The sequence below is a fragment of the Onychomys torridus genome, chromosome 7, assembly GCF_903995425.1.
Source record: "Onychomys torridus chromosome 7, mOncTor1.1, whole genome shotgun sequence".
Lineage (NCBI taxonomy): Eukaryota > Metazoa > Chordata > Mammalia > Rodentia > Cricetidae > Onychomys > Onychomys torridus.
In genome coordinates, this window is record NC_050449.1 from 65610663 (window position 1) to 65629070 (window position 18408).

The 18408-nt window shown below is 37.3% G+C and overlaps 1 protein-coding gene across 8 annotated transcripts in view; it reads right to left on the minus strand.

Moving 5' to 3' along the window:
* Nucleotides 1-18408, minus strand: part of Tcf12 (transcription factor 12) — a 275275-nt gene that overhangs the window by 180600 nt on the left and 76267 nt on the right. For 7 of the 8 annotated variants that reach the window (XM_036192286.1, XM_036192282.1, XM_036192284.1 and 4 more), the window contains exon 4: nucleotides 5989-6062. In XM_036192286.1, the coding sequence (XP_036048179.1) occupies nucleotides 5989-6062 (74 nt within the window). Of the gene's footprint in view, nucleotides 1-5988; nucleotides 6063-18408 lie in introns of those variants that run through there. The other variant, XM_036192288.1, reaches the window with a different exon arrangement.

An 18408-nucleotide genomic window follows, 5' to 3' on the forward strand; every position in this document is an offset into this window, starting at 1 on the left:
AACATCAACTTCATCCAGATAACTTTATAGACTGGTTTTAGTTTCAGTTTGTGGAATCTATAGTCTTCCTTTAGTTGAGTAGCTTTTTCCCTCCCCTTTATCCAAATTATACAATCTATGGCTTTATAAATAAACTTTGCAATGCCAGCAACTCCAAAATCTTTTTACCCTTGTGTTCCTGCTTTCTCCCCAACAGACTGTTAGACACTGTCAGAGTGTGTTCCTGACAAGCACTCCATCACAGTGAGCACTGCTAATACTCTGAGTACACTCGACTCCCTGGGAACCCACTACTAGAAGGAAGCAAAAGTCAAAGCAAGCACTTCAGAACACAAAACGTGTCTACTCCTCACCCCTTAGGAGAGAGTCCCTGGGGCTCTTGGGAGAAATGCTCAGCCATTAGAGGATAGGCTCACAATCAAAAAGACAAGTAACAAGTTCCTGAAATCATTCTGTGCTGAGTCACATACAACAGATAACTGAAGGACTTTTTTTTTTAAGGCCAACCATCAACACATAGCTGCTTCCCCCCCCTCTCTCTACTACCAGCACAGCCTGGAAGGCTGATGATGTTGCCATTATTAGTGTGTATTCCATGTGTATAAATGAAGAAAACAGGGAGAAAAAGTTTGAGATAAAGAAAATCAACTCACTCAGTATCATGAAGCAAGGTGTTGAGAGGTGTCAGAAATAGAGAAAGATAATGCCATCATCCATCAACTGTGTCAAGTTTTTATATTCGACAACTCATTCTATGATTCCAACTCATCACACACTACCCTTGCTTTGTAAATAACCCGTCTCTTGTCTCTCCCCTTTTCTCTCTTCTTCCCATCTCTTACCCCAAATGGCCTCAAGCTTGCTATGTAGTCCAAGATGACCTTGAACATCTACCTCTTCCTCTCAAGTGCTGTAATCACAGAAGTGTGCCACCACATGCAGTTTGATATAGGGATCAAAGCCAGAGCCTCAAAGAAGCTAAGAAAGTTCTTTCCCAACTGAGCTACATCCCCAGCCAGCTAGTAAGCACCATGTTGTAAATTTTCTTTCACCAGATCTCCTTTCTTGTTCTAATTTTCTACTTTCCCTGCAAAGCATGACAAAAAACTTGTGACTACTTTTGAATACATAGCTTGTAGGAAATGCTATAGCAAGGCGAGGGGACAAAAAGACACTAGCAAAGTCTAATAGACTCCCAGGCCAGAGGCAAGGACTGAGGAGTTAAGTGCAGCCCTTCTCATGTGAGCAGTGGAGCTCCCGCTACGCTACCCGACCAACCACACTCTCCAAATCTGGTTTCTCGCCTGGGAAACAAAAGGACTGGGGCAAATGACAGCTAGCACATTTTTCAGTTATGAAAATTCTATAACACGGCACATGCAGAGGGGGGAAATGAGCAAAATTGCAAATGACTGTTTTGTTCTGCAAAGCACAATACAAAACAAGAAAGAAGGAAACAAACAAACAAAAAACCTGGGGGAAATTTAGAAGCACCCAAACGCTGTTCAAGCCAATGAAAGTTCTTTGTAAAAATAATAACAATGACAGATAAAAACCCACCTTAATAACCACGTTATGTGGAAAATGCTCATGACTTAAAATAGAAAAAAACAACTCAGTCACAAATGACATGTAGAAATTAGTTTCCTAGTAGTGGTTTGCTTGTGGTGAACCTGTATAGACATTTTCAAAGAAGCAGTAAAGTATTTGTATTTCGTCTCTTATTTTATATATGTGTGTGTGCGCACATATATATAAATCTCACAGCAGGTAAGTTCTGCATCTCACAGAAACTATGAGGTGCAAACCTCAATGGTACCACAGTAGAGTTTGGGCTAGGCTAGGTACCAGTGTGCAAAAGGACAAGCAAACTCAAACAGCATGATCACTTGAAAGAGCAACAAAACCAGGTATCAGTCACATCTCAGAAACAGAATCTATATTTAGGAAATATATAACCATGAAAATGCATATTGAATTATTTGATATTGAGATAAATCACTGGGAACAGTAATAGTTTCTATTTATTCTATCAATTTGTTGTATCAATAAGTGAAATATTTCATAGCTATAATGTTTATTTTTATCTAAGCCCTTTAAGGTCTGTGTAAAATTTCCTAATTTTGAAGACATTAAAAAAAAGAAAAGAAAAGAAAGAAACCAACCTAAAACAAAGTTGACTTCTCTAAGGGCCTATGTAAAGGTTTGCAGGTCTCTGACCTTATATAAAACAGCTGAATGGGGTACTTCTCTATCAGGAATGTAAGTCTGTAAGATCACAAATAGCCTGTTCCCCATTACTCAGACTACTATCTACTATAAGCCTCACAGTATTCCATCATTGTTCTTTCCTTTAAAAAAAAATTCGTTCATTCACTTTCTAACATTTTTTTTAATTATGATATTAATTACATCATTTCTAGCCTTCTCTTTCCTCCCTCCAAACTCTCACTTATTGCTCTTTCAAATCCATGGCCTCTTTTTTCATTAACTGTTGTTACATGCAAATATGTCTATATTCCTAAACACAACCTGATCAGTTTGCATACTGTTACATGTATGTATATCTTCAGGGATGACCATTTGGTACTGGACAGCCTACTAGCATGCTCTCCCTGGGGAAGACTGCTTCTCCCACTCTCCGCATTCCTTCGTCGTCTTTAGTTCTTTGTATAGGGTTAAGGCCTTGTGGGCTTTCCTCCCTCGACCACTAAATTCCATTAACCTAATATATCTAGTGATTCCCCAAATTTGGATTATATTTGACAAATTAAGTGCAATACATCTATTATGCATAAAACACTGCTTTATACAAAAAAACAAAACAAAAAAAAAAAAACACCAACTTTTTTTCAACACAGGGTTTCTCTGTGTAACAACAGCCCTGGCTGTCCTGGAACTCACTCTGTAGACTAGTCTGGCCTCGAACTCTGCTTCCAGAGTGCTGGGATTAAAAGAATGCACCATCACTGCCCAGAACTCTTTTTGTTTGTTTGGGGTTTTTAGTTTTCTTTTTTAACAAAAATATTTTTTAAATCATCATTTGACAAGAGGAGAGTTTCTTTTAAACCAAGAAAGAAATGCATAATTACAAGTAAAGGGAAATTTATTTTTTTTCTTACAGATCCAAAAGAAAAAATGTTTATTACTAATTAATGAGTAAGCAAATAATTCTCCTTTATAGATTAATAAGGCAGCATCTCTTGCAAATGTAATCATTCATTTGTAGCTGGTTTGATTAGACACAAACATCTAGAAGGTGAATTCTAGACATTCACAACAGTGCAAATTACACCCTGACCATTCAATCATTCAATCCGTGTAAGAACTTCATCAAGTAGCTACCCTCAATTTTACAGATGACTGAAGTACAATGAATTTAAAGAACATTGTCCAGAATAACACTGGACTGATAGTAAGAAGGGGAAAAATCTGAAACAAATCATTAACACAGCAGTCAACAAGAACAATCCAATTTCCTGGGCTTTATACTTGGTACAATCACCAACAGAGAAAACATTTCTTGCACTAAAGGATAAAAAGAAGTATAAAACTTACTACCAAGACAGGCAGTGGTGGTGCACGCCTTTAATCCCAGCACTGAGGAGACAGAGGCAGGAGGTTCTCTGTGAGTTTGAGGCCAGGCTGGGCTACAGAGCGAGATCCAGGACAGGCACAAAGCTGCACAGAGAAACTCTGTCTCGAAAAACCAAAAAAGAACTCAGCAGGAGTGAGATTTTCTACTTCTAGACAAGATGTCTAAGAGCAGTAAGCTGGGTGTGTAAGAATGTACCTGGGTTAAATAGGAAGCTGGCTGACCCTAACAGAATCAATTTAACTTTCTCTATCACAACCTAAGTAAGCTAATAAATACATTCAGAGTAGAAGACAGCTTTCCTACCTGACCTATAGATCAAATAGCAAAACAGCAAGATATTCTTTGAGTCCCATCACTGGAGGCAAATAATTTCATTGTCATCTATTTGATAAGTGCTTGTGCATATTATATATGCTCTTCTCCTAAGATCTCATCTAATACTCAAATAGAAAAACCCAGAGCTTGAAAGTGAAATAAATATAAACTACAAAGGAACCACTTAACTCATTCAAAGACAGTAACTTGAAACTGTGAAGGAAAATTTTCAAGTATTTATAAATACTATATTATAAATTCCTCCTATATAAAACTGCTATTTCCAAAATGTAAGCAGGAAATACACCTCCACACTCAAAATATTTTTCAGAGAACCAGAAACTCTCTTCAGAATGGAGAGAATATTGAACATCTATCTATAAGTTTAAAATCCCAAGATACAATAATGTATCTATGGGCTGGAGAGATGGCTCAGCAGTTAAGGGCATTGAGTGCTCTTCCAGAGGATTCGGGTTCAAATCCCAGCACCCACATGTAGCTCACAACCATGTGTAACTCCAAGATCTGATACTTTCACACAGACATACTTGCAGGCAAAACACCAATGCACATAAAATAAAAGTAAATAAATTTTGAAAAAGAAAGAATAATAATGTATCCAGGAATCAACAGTAAAATCCAAATCCTGAGACAATTGACAAGACACTTCACATCATGACATTGCTTTCTTGGGCACTGATTCTCACTATATTAATAGAGTCAGTCAGCACCTGTCTGTTTCCCTTCAAAAAACAATCACAGTCCTTCCCAACATATTTAAACTAAACTAGAGGGTGGCCCAAGTAAAACAACAAAACCTCTTGTTTTCAGAAGTGCTTTAACACTGATAGAATATTTTCAGTGCAAAGGCAAGCAGTCCATTCCCAGACTACAAGCTCCAACTGCATGCTGCTTTCTTTCTATTATTTAAGACATTTTGCTTCAAGGGTTAAATGTCCATAACTTTTTGCATGCTTGTCTATCTTTTCTTGGTTTACTATGAGAGAAATGAGAAATGGCTCATTATTCATTTGCATGCAGCATTATGGTTTGAATGTGAAATGTCCCTGACTGATTCACAGGTTTGAACACTGTGATCTAATCTGATCACAGTTTGTAGAAACTAGAATTCTAGGAGGTAGGGCCTCATTGCAGGAAGTGGGAAAAGAAAGGCAGGCCTTGAGTTATATATAGTCAAATCTCACCCTGCTCAAGGCCTGCTTCCTGATCAGCTACAATGTGACCAAGCTGCCCCACACTGACAGGAGTCACCCTTGCAGCATTAACATGAGCAAGCCTCCCACCATTAAACTATGAGCTCAAATAAATCTCTCAACTATAGTTGCTTCTGTCAGGTATTGTCCTGGTAACAAGATACAACAGTAACAACAAAAACCTAATAACATATAGCCTTTTAGGTAAGTATCTCACTTCATAACCCTACCAGTACACTAGTGGCCGGGAACACAGTGATGAAATTAGCGACAATTCTTTTTCTGTTTCTGGTCCCATTTCAAAACTTGACCAGGAATTTTTGCTTTGTTTTACGGGTTTATTGTTTGTTTGTTGCTGGAAAAGGCCCTACTCTTTATACCTTTTGGCATGTAGAATGCATGGTTAGTCCTATTTTCTATTGTTACCCAAGAAATACCATCTTTTATGTTTGTTTTGACATGGTTTCCAGAGCTGGAACTACTGAGTTCTTAATATAAACTAGAGATAATCTCTAGAACTCAGCTTGAGGAAGCTGAAAGCTGTAACATACAAAGAAATAGCAATGTGCACAGAAAGAATCCCTGATGGGTACTCTATGCTCCAGTATCACAGGGGAGCACTGTAGACAGCCCAGGTCTCAATAATACCAAGAATACTTCCCAGTGTAGGAAATATAATAAACTTCAAAAGCAGGGCAGTAGATAAAAAGAATTAAATCCACTATGAAGGCTGTGGGTATTCTAGAATATTTCCACAAAAATAAGTTAATCTTTATTTGTTATGAAAGTTCATTTGTGAAAGAACTCATTTACTCAGCCCAATTATCTTTACAGTTCCAAGCAGGACTTAAGAAAACTTACTCTAGATGAATCATAGGAAGGGCTTGGTTGACCACTTGTTCCCCAAGATGTTGTTCCTCCACGTTCATCCATACCTAAGGAGAGAAGACAGTGGACAGTATAAAATCTAAAAACACACCCTCAGGATGTTTGGAATAGTGAATAAGAGAGCGCAGATCACATGGTGTGAACATCACTGTGGAACTGGTTTGACCTCACTCCCTGCCTAGGTAACATACAACAAGTTAGCTTCTTCGGTTACTCTCAGTATTATCCCTACACATCATGAAATTTCAGAACTAAAATATTCCCTTGGAGACTTTCAAATGGATGACCAGTGTCTTCATCTCTACTCATTCCTCTCAAACTTTCTCTATATGCAAATACGAAGAATTCAGCTCCTCAACCACAACAACAAAGCCAACCAAGAAAATATTCCGTTTAATAAACTGGTTTCTATCAGATTAGAGATGAATATTCCTAACTGAGGATAGAAAAATCTTTTAATAGCTACACAAGACTACAGTAACGTACAGAATGTGCTACAGTAATTCTGTGGCTAGCACTTCAATCTCTTCAAAGCTCCTGCCCATAATGGGACTGCAAATTAAAGATCTGCTCTTACAAGAGGATAAAGAATCAGTTACCATCATGCTCTTCTGATACCTAGCTCTGCACTTTCACCTTCCCATCAGTCCCAGAAAAAAACTGGAAATCTCTCAATCCAGTCATGTTATTTGTACATTGTCTATATTTCATCTTTGATTTCTAGCCCTTTGTGAGCTGTTTTCTATGATAAATGTCAATGCTGGCTTTCTTTCATTTGTACATGAGAAAAACCTAGATGTTAGAAACTCTTTCAGAGTATTCCTAGAAGTCCTCTGTGATGTAAGTGTTCAGCAATAAAATGCAACAACCTTTGTGGCAACTTTTGAGTGTCCAAGGCTTTACAGGAACCAGCTGAAGGTATGGGGAACTGAACAAAGACAGGCGCTAGACACTGGGGCCCGCAGCAGAATGGCCTCCTCACTAACTCAGTTATTAGGGCTTTAACAGTCTTCTTTAAAAAAAAAACTGCTGAGCACAGTGGTGCACGCCTTTAATCCCAGCAGTCGAGAAGCAGAGGCAGGAGAATCTCTGAATTTGAGGCCAGCCTGGTCTAAAGATGGAGTTCCAGCCCAGCCTGAGCTATACAGAGAAACACTCTCAAAAAACCAAAAAAATAGAAAAAGAAAAAAATTAACATGAAGGTGATATTAAGAACAGTAGTTCTTATCAACAGTTTCAATTAGCCCAGCAGGAAAATATTTAATAGAATATTCTACAAATAAAATTTAATAGCTCTTACTATAGCATGTTATTGTAATTGTTATATTTATCCATTAAGTACGTTAATCTTTCTATCTAATTTTAGAAATTCAAGTTTATCTATTGTATGGATGGTATAGGAAAAAGTATATGCATAGATATCAATATATAGGAGAAGAATGGGTAAATCTTTAGTTTTAGATATCTGCTGAGAGTTTGGAATACATCCTCACAGGTATGGAGGAATTGCTGTGTAGATAATATTCCATGCACAATTTACAGTGAACCAGCTTTCAAAACACAAAGATGTTTTGTTCTTAGAAAATCTTATTAAAATTCCCAATTTAGTAGAGACTCTACAAATGCAATGCATCATGGAAAAGCACACAGTTGGCACCTCTCCAGCACCATGCACTACTTGAGAGCTACTTTCTAAGCATTTTCTTTGTAATCAGCACTATAACATAGCACATAAGAGTTCTAAGAGACTCAACCCACAGAATATACTAAGTAATTAGAAAATTTGTGTACAAAAGGTATTCTCATTGATTATGTTGGAAATCTGTTCTGATGATGAAAATGGGACCAAAACTTACCTTAATGTTTTTATAGCAAACAAATAATAAACATGAGATTTGTGTTATTTTAAATATGTCTATTCATAAAAAAACAGACAGTGCTAACTATAGAAACTATCTCAGACAGCAGAAACCACATGCTCAACTTTTATGAAAAGACTCTTAACTCCTTCCACAAGATGGAAGAAAGGGCAAAGATTTAATTTGTTAATAAAATGGTAATGTATTAGGTAGTTTTGTCACCAACTAAACACTAATACCACTGCTACTAGACAAGGAAAGGTGCTCAAAGGCTATTTCAGAGTAATGAGGATCCAGGTAGGTTTTTAACTCAGAACTCTGTGGTTTTATTGTCAACACAGCCAGACTGACTAAAGGTCGTGGCTGGCACTGACAAAAGTAATCATTTTCTATCAATGACTCCTTTCTGTTCAAGACAATGGCTATACAAACACAAATATGACCAATGATAGAACTTCTAAAGCTTCACACACAACAAAAAAACAAACCAATACCTGAAGATAAACTTTATAAGGATATTATACGAACTGATAAAACCGTGAAAAACAAGAAAATGCACAAGAATTACAAAAGAATGGGGAGGGAAAGCATTTGGTTTGAAATACCTGAAAAAAATCATTTATTTTCTTTCTTTCCATTTTTAGTACCTATATATAGGTACTAACAACTTCAGAGTAACTCTGTGATCCACAGATCTAAATGACAGTTATGAGAATGCTAAGCAATGATTAAAAAATTGAAGTACTTCGACTATTTGATTTTCAAAAAAATAACTGTGTTTTTGTTCAGCAGAATTAAAATACGTAAGCAATAAGTAAACTCATATTAACACTGAAACATTCTTTTCATTTTTTTTTCAACTTTTCATATATATATGTACAAAGTATGTCCTAGAGCCTGCCTTTCTGAATGGACTCAATTACATAAAATGCACTGTAACTGTTTATTTCCTGTGTCCCATTTTTAAAAAGCATACAGTTCGTTTTGTTTTATTTTCTTGCTGTGTAACTCAAACTCACTATGAAATTCCTAGCTTGGCCTCCTAAGTGCTGGGATTACACGCATGTACCACTGTGCCTAGCTTGCTAATTTTATTATCTAGTAAGTCTATTCTTTTCCACTGCTGTGATAAAAGTGTACTGTTACTTTTCTGTTGTTGTGATAAAACACTATGACCAATATAACTTACAGAAACAGGGTTATTCAGGCATATGGTTCCAGAGAGATAAGAGTCTATGATGGTGAAACAGCAGGCATAAAGGCTAGAATTGCAAACTGAGCTAGCAAACAGGAAATCTTTACACTCTCAAAGCCCCCTAGATGACATACTTTCTCCAACAAGGCTACTCCTTCTAAACAAATAGCACCACAGCCAGGAGCCAAATTAAGTGATCAAATGACTGAGACTATGGGGAATACCTCATTAAAACCAGCACAGTGAAGAACAAACATTAACTTAAGGCCTTGTTTCTAAAAATGATTGTATTGAATAAAAGAAGTTGGCCCTTTTTTTCCTCCTTGTAAAAACATTTAATAAGAAAAGTCACAGCTGGATGTGCTGGTACATGCCTTTACTCCCAGCACTTGTGAGGCAGAGGTGTGTTTTAGTTTGAGGCTAGCTTGGTCTTCATAGCCAGTTCCAGGTGAGCCAGCACTACATGCATAGCAAGACCCTATCTTAAAAAAAAAAAAAGCAAGTCACTAAAAACACATCTGAAATTACTGTGAGTACAAGCAGCTTCCTGCAGGGTTGGGAACTCAAGAAGAAATAAACAAAATTTGGTGGAAACCAAATGGAAGACCAAGCAAACTTTTGGCCAAATTCAATGTCTGGCAGGCATTACTCTCTTTTCCATGAAAAACTCAAAGAGTCTGCCCGCTTACTTCATTGCCTCTACCATGAGTTTTTGACACTAAATGCTCTCTATAATGCTAGTCCAGTTTCCAACCCATCCCTTCACCTTTAACATGCTAGCATATGGACCTACTGGTTTCTTTAATATTTTATACACTAGCAAAAACTGAAAACATTCTATTTGAAAGGAGGGACTTTTCTATGCACTAACAATCTGTTTTTTCCCATGAAGATGCTGCAGGCAAGGATTATTAACACTATGTCTCAATGACTGGAGAAGCTCAGAAAAGATCTGCCTGAGATAAAAAGGATGGTATGGTGCAAGGCTGCTGGGGAGGAAGACCAATGTCTTCTCTCTTTACCCACCACTTACCACACCTACTGCTAAAACCCTGCCACCATTAAAGTAAGTATAAAAGTAAATATGGAAATTGGGATATATTTCAGGTAGTGGAGAGTCTCACAGCTAAAAAAAAAAAAAAAAAAAAAAAAAAAAAAATGAAAAGGAAATACAACAGAAAAAGAAGATGCAGACAGGTCACTGCAAAGGAATCAAAACGGCAATTCAATTTGGTCATGTGCATACATCAATGTCTGCTCAGAGAAAGTGGGCATCTGCCAGGTTAGGAGGACAAGCCAGGAGACTGTCCACTTCCTTGCCCCACAAAGTCGTTTCTAACCCTGAAAGAAGTTCTTTATTCTAGCAAGTCCAATACCAAATCTACTACCACTGTAAATAAACAAAAGATAACATACTCTGTAAGACTGCCATCTACTATCAGGAGATTCAATAAGTGATTTGGGAGAAAAATCTGAATGCAGAAAAGTGTGTCACATAACCAACACAATGAAATGTCTTACTTCAATAGTTTCTTCAATTTTATTTATGAGGTAATGATACTTTTTATATGATTCAAAGGCTGCAATCAATTCTAAATTAATAGACATCTGAAAACCTACCAACAGTTTTTCACAGTACTTTTCAGGTTTGATATACACATCAAATAAATCTACCAATATGTTTTCTCAGGAATTCACTATGATACAGGATCAATTAGACTAGAATTCCTTTCATAACTATGCTACAAATTAATAAAAACAAATCTAGAGATAAAACTGGAAAAATATAATCACAGGGAAACTTAGAAGTGAAGACAGACCATGTGGTATCAGGTACAAAGCTTTGGGCTTTCTGTTTTAAATACAAGAGATTCTGTGTATTGGTTTGGTAAGCCAAAGTCTGGTTTTATGTCTTTAAAGCTAGAACACACATCTACAATACAAGGCCAAACTGGTGTACGGCAGAGGCTAAAGAATCAAAGGAGAGTGGTAGTTAGCCACACGAACAGAGAATTTTAATTTTGAATCTAACCAAATAAATGGCTCACTAAAACAAAAAACACTGGAGGAACATAAGGAAACCAAAATTTCTACAAACAGCATTCATAATAAAACCAAGTCCTATAGAGTAAAATGCAGCCTGTTATCCAAGTCAAGAGGACCACTGTATCTGGATTCTTAGAGGCTGAAGGTGCTATAAATGTGCTCAATAAATAAAGAACATCCACTGGACAGAAGACTGGAGATGGCAGCGGAAAAAAAATTTCTAAAAAGACAAATAGAATGTTTGAAATAAGACTTATTGGATGGGCTTAAGAAAGAATGAGGACAATGGGAAAAGGGTACATGAACTTTATAATGGATATATAGAAATCATTAACAAGACCTCAGAAACCCAATGGAAGAGAGGAAAAAGTCTAACCTGGGTATAATGAGAGCGCAAAGAGAACAGGATAGGGAATATATCTGAAGAGATAATAACCAGAAGAGATGTGTAAAGGTTAAATCTACCAAATAAAGACGGTATTGAATGCCAACTGTAAAAATGCAAAGAAAGTCCTATCCACCCACATCAAAATAAAGCTGACAGACAAAATTTTAAAATTTCAAAAACAGCCAGAGGGAGATATATTACCTAGGAAAAAAAAATTCAAATCACTACATGCTTGCTTGCCTTCAAAAACTGGTTCATGGCAGATACAGAAAAATATTTTTAAAGTACCTACTCTTATCCAAAATTCTACACCTTGACCAAAATATCCTTTATACTAAAGATGAAATAAATGACATTTTCAAAAGAATGAAAATTAAAAATTCATTTCAACATTGGTTAAAAAAACAAAACAAACAAAAAACACTAGAAGTTTTTCTGGTTGGAAAAAAAATGTTATCAGAGGGTAACTTGGATCCTGAGGAAAGAAAGGGAAAGTATCAGCAGGACAATGCTCTTTTTAAATGTCTGCAAAACACACAGTTATTTCAAACAAAAGTAACAGTCTTTCTCGGAGCTGCAATGAATGCATTTAGAAGTACTGCCAGCACTGTGCCATGAGAGAAAGCAGCAAATGGACCCCAAGGTAAACAGTTTGAAAGACAGCTGGATGATACCTGATGTGGTACTCTATGAACTCTAAGTAGTTGCTAGTCTCTGAGAAGCTAATGATGTATTTCAACATCCTTGGGAAGGTACAAAGGAAGGGAAATGAGCAGAGGCCGTGCCTAATAAAATAATATCAACTGCTATGAAGCAAATGCAGATGAAATAACCAATATCAACACAAGCCAATACTACACTTCTGCCTTGGAGGGAAGCAGAGCAGGAAGCAAGTGGACACTCCTTTCAGCAAGCACACACCTCAACGCTCCGTGCACCCATCATTTCACACACTGCTCTTCCTGAACACAAGAATGACATTTAGAATCCATGGTGAGAAAAAATGAAAACAAAACGACACTTACATTTCAACAAAAAATACAATATCTCACCAAAGTGAAAACTGCATACACAGGTTTTTAGCTAGTTTGCTTGTTTTTATGGCTCCCATCAGGATCATAAGTCTGTAGGAACACCGCGGTTTCTGCATAACTATCAAGTACATCTTCATGAATTTTTGCTGATTACCTAACACATTTGCTATTTAAAAACAGCTGTGTGAGCAATTACTATTCTTAACTCAATTCCACAAACAATTCTATTCATTTCCTGTAATGAGGCCCATGCACTCCGTGCATTCAAGTCTTAGACCATTAATTCCTGTAATGGCATGATACTGCCTCTCTAGAAGAGTGCCATAAAATCTTTTCCATATTTTCCCTGTATTGAAAATTCTCTTCCTCTATCCCTCAAACCCCCATATATTTCTTCCTATTCACACAAAAGAAAATTTTATGTTCACCACTTTCATGGTTGACCATTTACATATTAATAATCTCTTGCTACTTAGCCCCTTCCTAGACCACCTCACAAAACCAAATGCCAAACACACAACAGCTTCTCCACAAATATTTGCTCACAGGAAACGAACAAATAAACAACAACCACCACCACCTAAAAAAAAACTGTGAATTCTGCATAGTCATCAAAGATACAAGCTAACCTCTTATTCTTAATTTCTTAGGTCTCAGTAACAGACTTCAACAAACTTTGGCTTTGAAGGCCAAATGGTAAATATTTTAGATGACTGGGGGCCAACTAACTGTTCTCTATACCAACCACTCAACTCTATTACCACAGCACAAAAGCAGCCACAGGCCATATGTAAAAAAAGAGAAATAGCTAGTTAAAAAAAAAAAATTACAAACGCAAAACCATTAGCCATGGGCTGTATTTTGCCTACTCTGGTTTCTATATCATCGGCCCTCAGTCACATTTCCCATTCTCTAAGATTTATTGGTTTAACTTTTAAGGCCAACCTGCCCTGCATCTCTAATCAAGTTGACTGGATTTTTGTTTTGTTTTGATGTTGGGGCAGGTGCTGAAAGCACCTGCTTTTATCTCACATTGCCAATCTACTTTCCATCCCTAAACTAGTCATTTAGCTTTACGATTTTTGTCCCCATATGAATGATCAATTTACAAATACGCATTTCCTATCTTTTTAAACATTTATTTACTTATTTATTTATGTTTTGTACATGCCAAGGTACACTTGTAGAGGTCAGAGGACAAACTGCAGAAGCTGGTTCTCTATTTCCATCACATGGGTCATGGGGACATGACTTAAGTTGTCAGACTTAGCAGCAAGCGCCTTTCCCCACTGGGCCATTTCACTAGCCTTAAATCCAGTGTTGCACTTTGGGACAATCATCTCCACATTCCTGCTGAAAATGTTCCTGAGTACCTTGCCATCACATCCATGCCATCATATGTCAGCCACACTCCTTATATGCTTTTCATCTCTTCTTCCTATGCATCTACATGAGATCCCACACTTACTGTTACTGTTTCTAGTACCACAGGTAGTAGTGTTAATAGTCCAGGTCAAAGAGACTTGGAAACTTACATTACCTTTTAGTCTCTCCCTCTGTTACCTCCACATGAGATCTTTCCTTATTCCCCTTCCCCTTCCAGGCCTTCATACTGTGTCTGTCTAGACTCATGTTCCTGAGTCTCTGACTCTTCCTAACACAGTATTTCGACTACATCACTGCTGAAGGAGTCCTGCCAGCACAGTCCTGCTATAACACTTCTCACTCACATTCCTCCCAGATTTAGAAGCTGCATTTCCAAGTGCTTCACTGCCAGCAGAGTAAAATTCTTCAACTTCAAATGTTTATTCTAATCTATTCCACAAATGTTTGTTGTGAAAAGTGCTAAATTTTTGTCCCATGTGTGTTAAAAATCTTTGAAAATCCAGTGGCAATTGCTTTTCCTCTTCTAACTAAAACGCGAATACACGTGCGTGCACACACACACACACACACACACACACACACACACACACACACTTCTTACTATAGCACTCATACATAGACAATGGAGTCAGGGAGTAACATTGTGGTGTATCTGATTGTAATAACTGTAACAATACAGCACCTCTACACTGTAGTATACACCACATGCCACGACTATTTCCATAGCCTTTATTAAAATTTTTCAGCACTTTTACCTCCTCCCATAGATTCAATGTTCTGTACAACTTGCTCTGCTTTAATTCCCCCCCCCCCCCAACAGGGTTTCTCTGTGTAGCTTTGCGCCTTTCCTGGATCTCGCTCTGTAGACCAGGCTGGCCTCAAACTCACAGAGATCTGCCTGCCTCTGCCTCCTGAGTGCTGGGATTAAAGACGTGCACCACCGCCATCCGGCACTTTTTTCCTTTTGAAGAATTATTTATAAAGCACAATAGATAATAGTATCTTACTCTTTTTAATAATACTTTTATTAATTGTGAATTTTTTAAGGGAACTGTGATGTACTCAGCCACTGCTCCCAACTCCTCCCAGATGCAGCCTCCTTTCAGTCCCTTACTACCTTAATGGCTTCTCCTTAACACAAGTATCACATTTACAAATGTGTGTCACAGTAGGGAAGCTACACATTTCTTAAGCAAAGGCCATCTACCATGTCTTCAATTTTAAGACCTCATTCATATTTTATTCCATGTCAACAAAGCTGAATACATAAAGTGGCTTAACACAAAAGGTTTTACATGCAAACTAACAATGCTGTTTGGCTGTTTACTCATCCATACACCTTCACTGTCTCCAGCTCCAGTAAACACCATGATTCAAGGCAGTCTTAATAGAGAAATTAACTGATGACCAGAGCAGAAGAAAGTTAACCACACACTGAGGAAGCTCTGTTAAATCCACTTCAATTAGCATAATTTATGACAAAACTATAATCTGCAACTCAAATCCTAAGTATTGCCTGTGGGAGCATGAAATAACACTCTGGAAAACTGGCAATTTCTAAAAAATATTCATATATCCTAGACATAATTCTACCTCCGAGTTTTTACCTACAATAAAAAATATCAAACAAACAAACAAACAAAAAAACCAATATGCCCTAAGGAGTCTTCTACACAAAGAAATGTGAAGAGCAGTTTTACCGTAAAAGCAAAAACTGGAAATAATCCAGAAGACCATCAATGAGAAAATGCATTAAGTAGTACTATGGTACTACTCATTAAACACAATATGAAGACATGGGCTAGCAACAGACATAATAAACGGCCTAACTCTCAAAACTACCACACCAGTTGAAAACAGAAAGGAATATATGTATCAATCTAAAAACTCAAAAGTAAAACATTTAAAATATTACTCCTTGCCAAGCGATAGTGATGCAGGCCTTTAATCCCAGCACTTAGGAGGCAGAAGCAGGCAGATCTTTGTGAGTTCGAGGCCAGAGGAAGAAACCCTGTCTTGAAAAACAAAACAAAACAAAAACAAACAAGGAAAAAAAAAAGAAAAAGAAATACAATTTAAACATAAATATAAAAAAATTTTTAAAAAATTCTTCTATTGCTTCTCACTTCGCTATCTAGGAAAAGGTATGAAAATTTTTTTTCAGGGTAAGTAAAACATTTAATACATAAAAATCATATAAATACATAAAAATGGTGAGATACACCTTTAGTTATTAGCACTAGGGAGGCAGAGGCAGGCAGATATTTGTGACTTCAAGGCCAGTCTGATCTATATATCTGGCTCCAGGTGAGCCAGAACTACAAAGTGAGATCTTATCCCAAAATTATTAATATTTTTAATTGAAACAATTAAAAGTCTATTGATGAATTCTAAAACCATTTTCCTATGAGTTACATATATTTGAGTTACTTTCCTATCCAAACCCTAAGAATTATATAAATGGTCCATAAATTAACATTATCAAAACTGTTTCAATGTAAACAATACTACAAATCAAACAGACTTTACATACACATGCAGCCCACCCAATAGCAGCACACAACATGCATCCTTCTCAGGTGCTGTTTTTGGAATATTTTCTAGAATAGAACAGATGTATGATACAAACAAGTTTGTATTAAGACTGAACTCAGAAACTGGTACCCAAAAACAAAGTAGAAAACCCAGTGAAGAAGGGAAAATGAGAAACGATCTAGAGAAAAATAGAAATGGAAACAATACATCAAGCCTATGAGGTACAATGAAAGTTGTATAAAGAAGAAATTTATGGGAGTGAATGCCACTGTTAGAAACAATGATCTCGATAATCAGAAAACTGGATGCTTGCATGAAACAAAGTAGACTCCAATCTCACCACATGGAAAATTAAAGTCAAAATTAATAAAAGACCTACATGAATACTAGAAACTATGAAACTCCTAAAACAATAGACAACCAGGCTGTAGAGATGGCTCATCATTAATAGCATGTACTTGCTTTTCTAGAAAAACCAAGTTCAACCCCCAGCACCCATGTCAAGCAGCTCACAACCACCTGCAACATTATCTCCAGGGGTCCAATGCTTCTGGCCTCCTCAAGTACCTGCACTTGGTTCACATGCACAACCCACATATAGACATACACACTTTACATGACTGAAAATTAAAATATTTTTTAAGAACGGAAAACTCTGTAACATTTGACTAACTATACAAAATTGTGATTTAAAAAAAAGGTATGTGCTTTCCCAAATTCACTGCAAAGTTATCACAACCAAAATATAAATGAAGACATATGCAGCTCAGTGTAGAGTATTTGATGGGCACCTGCTGGGATTAATCCCAGCACTAGTAAATGAGGAAGGTGAAAATATCCATCTATTAGTAAACAGGTAGATAATTAAATAGGTAGATAATTTTTTTAAAAAAAAAAACTGTCCTACACATGGGGGATTAATTGGACCTAGACCACTGACAAAGAAATTCTGCCTCAGAAGATGTGTGGGATAGTATTTCTGTACGTTGTAAATGTGTTGCTCTCATTGGTTGATAAATAAAGCTGTTTGGGCCAATAGCCAGGCAGAATAAGGTTAGGCGGTATATTCAAACTGAAGAAGAGATGAAGAAGGGCGGGGTCGGGGAGATGCCAGCCAGCCAGCCATTCACCCATAGAGCAAGATGCCAGAGTACCATTAAGCACAGGTCTCATGGCAATGCACAGATTAATAGAAATGGGTTAATTTAAATATAAGAGTTATTAAATGTAAGAGTTAGTAATGGGCCTGAGCTACCAGCCAAATATTTATAAGTAATATTAAGCCTCCAAGTCAATTATTTAGGAAGTGGCTGCTGAGTATTTGGGAGTTGCTGGCGGGACATAAACGTCTGCTTAAAAGAAGACAACAGGGCCAGGCGGTGGTGGTGCACGCCTGTAATCCCAGCACTTGGGAGGCAGAGGGAGGCGGACCTCTGTGAGTTCAAGGCCACCCTGGTCTACAAAGCAAGTTCCAGGACAGCCTCCAAAGCTACAGAGAAACCCTGGGGGAGGGGGGGAGACAACAGGAATAAACCTAGAAGACTTATAATAAGCCCACCACGAAAACACAAATAGTACATAAAATTGCTTCTCTGAAGTGTCTGAAAGAGTAAAACTCACAGAAGCACAAAGCAGAAGCCAAGGGATTGGAGGAATGAGAAAGGGGAACCTTTACATGAGGTAAATGGAATTCTAGAGAGTACACTACTGTCAGAACACAAGAATGGAGTCCTTGAGAATTCTGAGGACTTGTGAGAACACTCTTAAGAAACAACAGTCTTGTGACCTCGGTTTCTTCTAAACACTGAATTGCTCTTGGAATGTGTTCTCATGCTCCCCCCAGGTGTGAGTTTACTTCGGCTGTTGGTATTCATGTGCCTCTACGGGAAAATGTCTCTGCCGTGTCTGTCTTGTCCTTGTGACTGTAAGCTTTACTCAGGTGACTCCTCT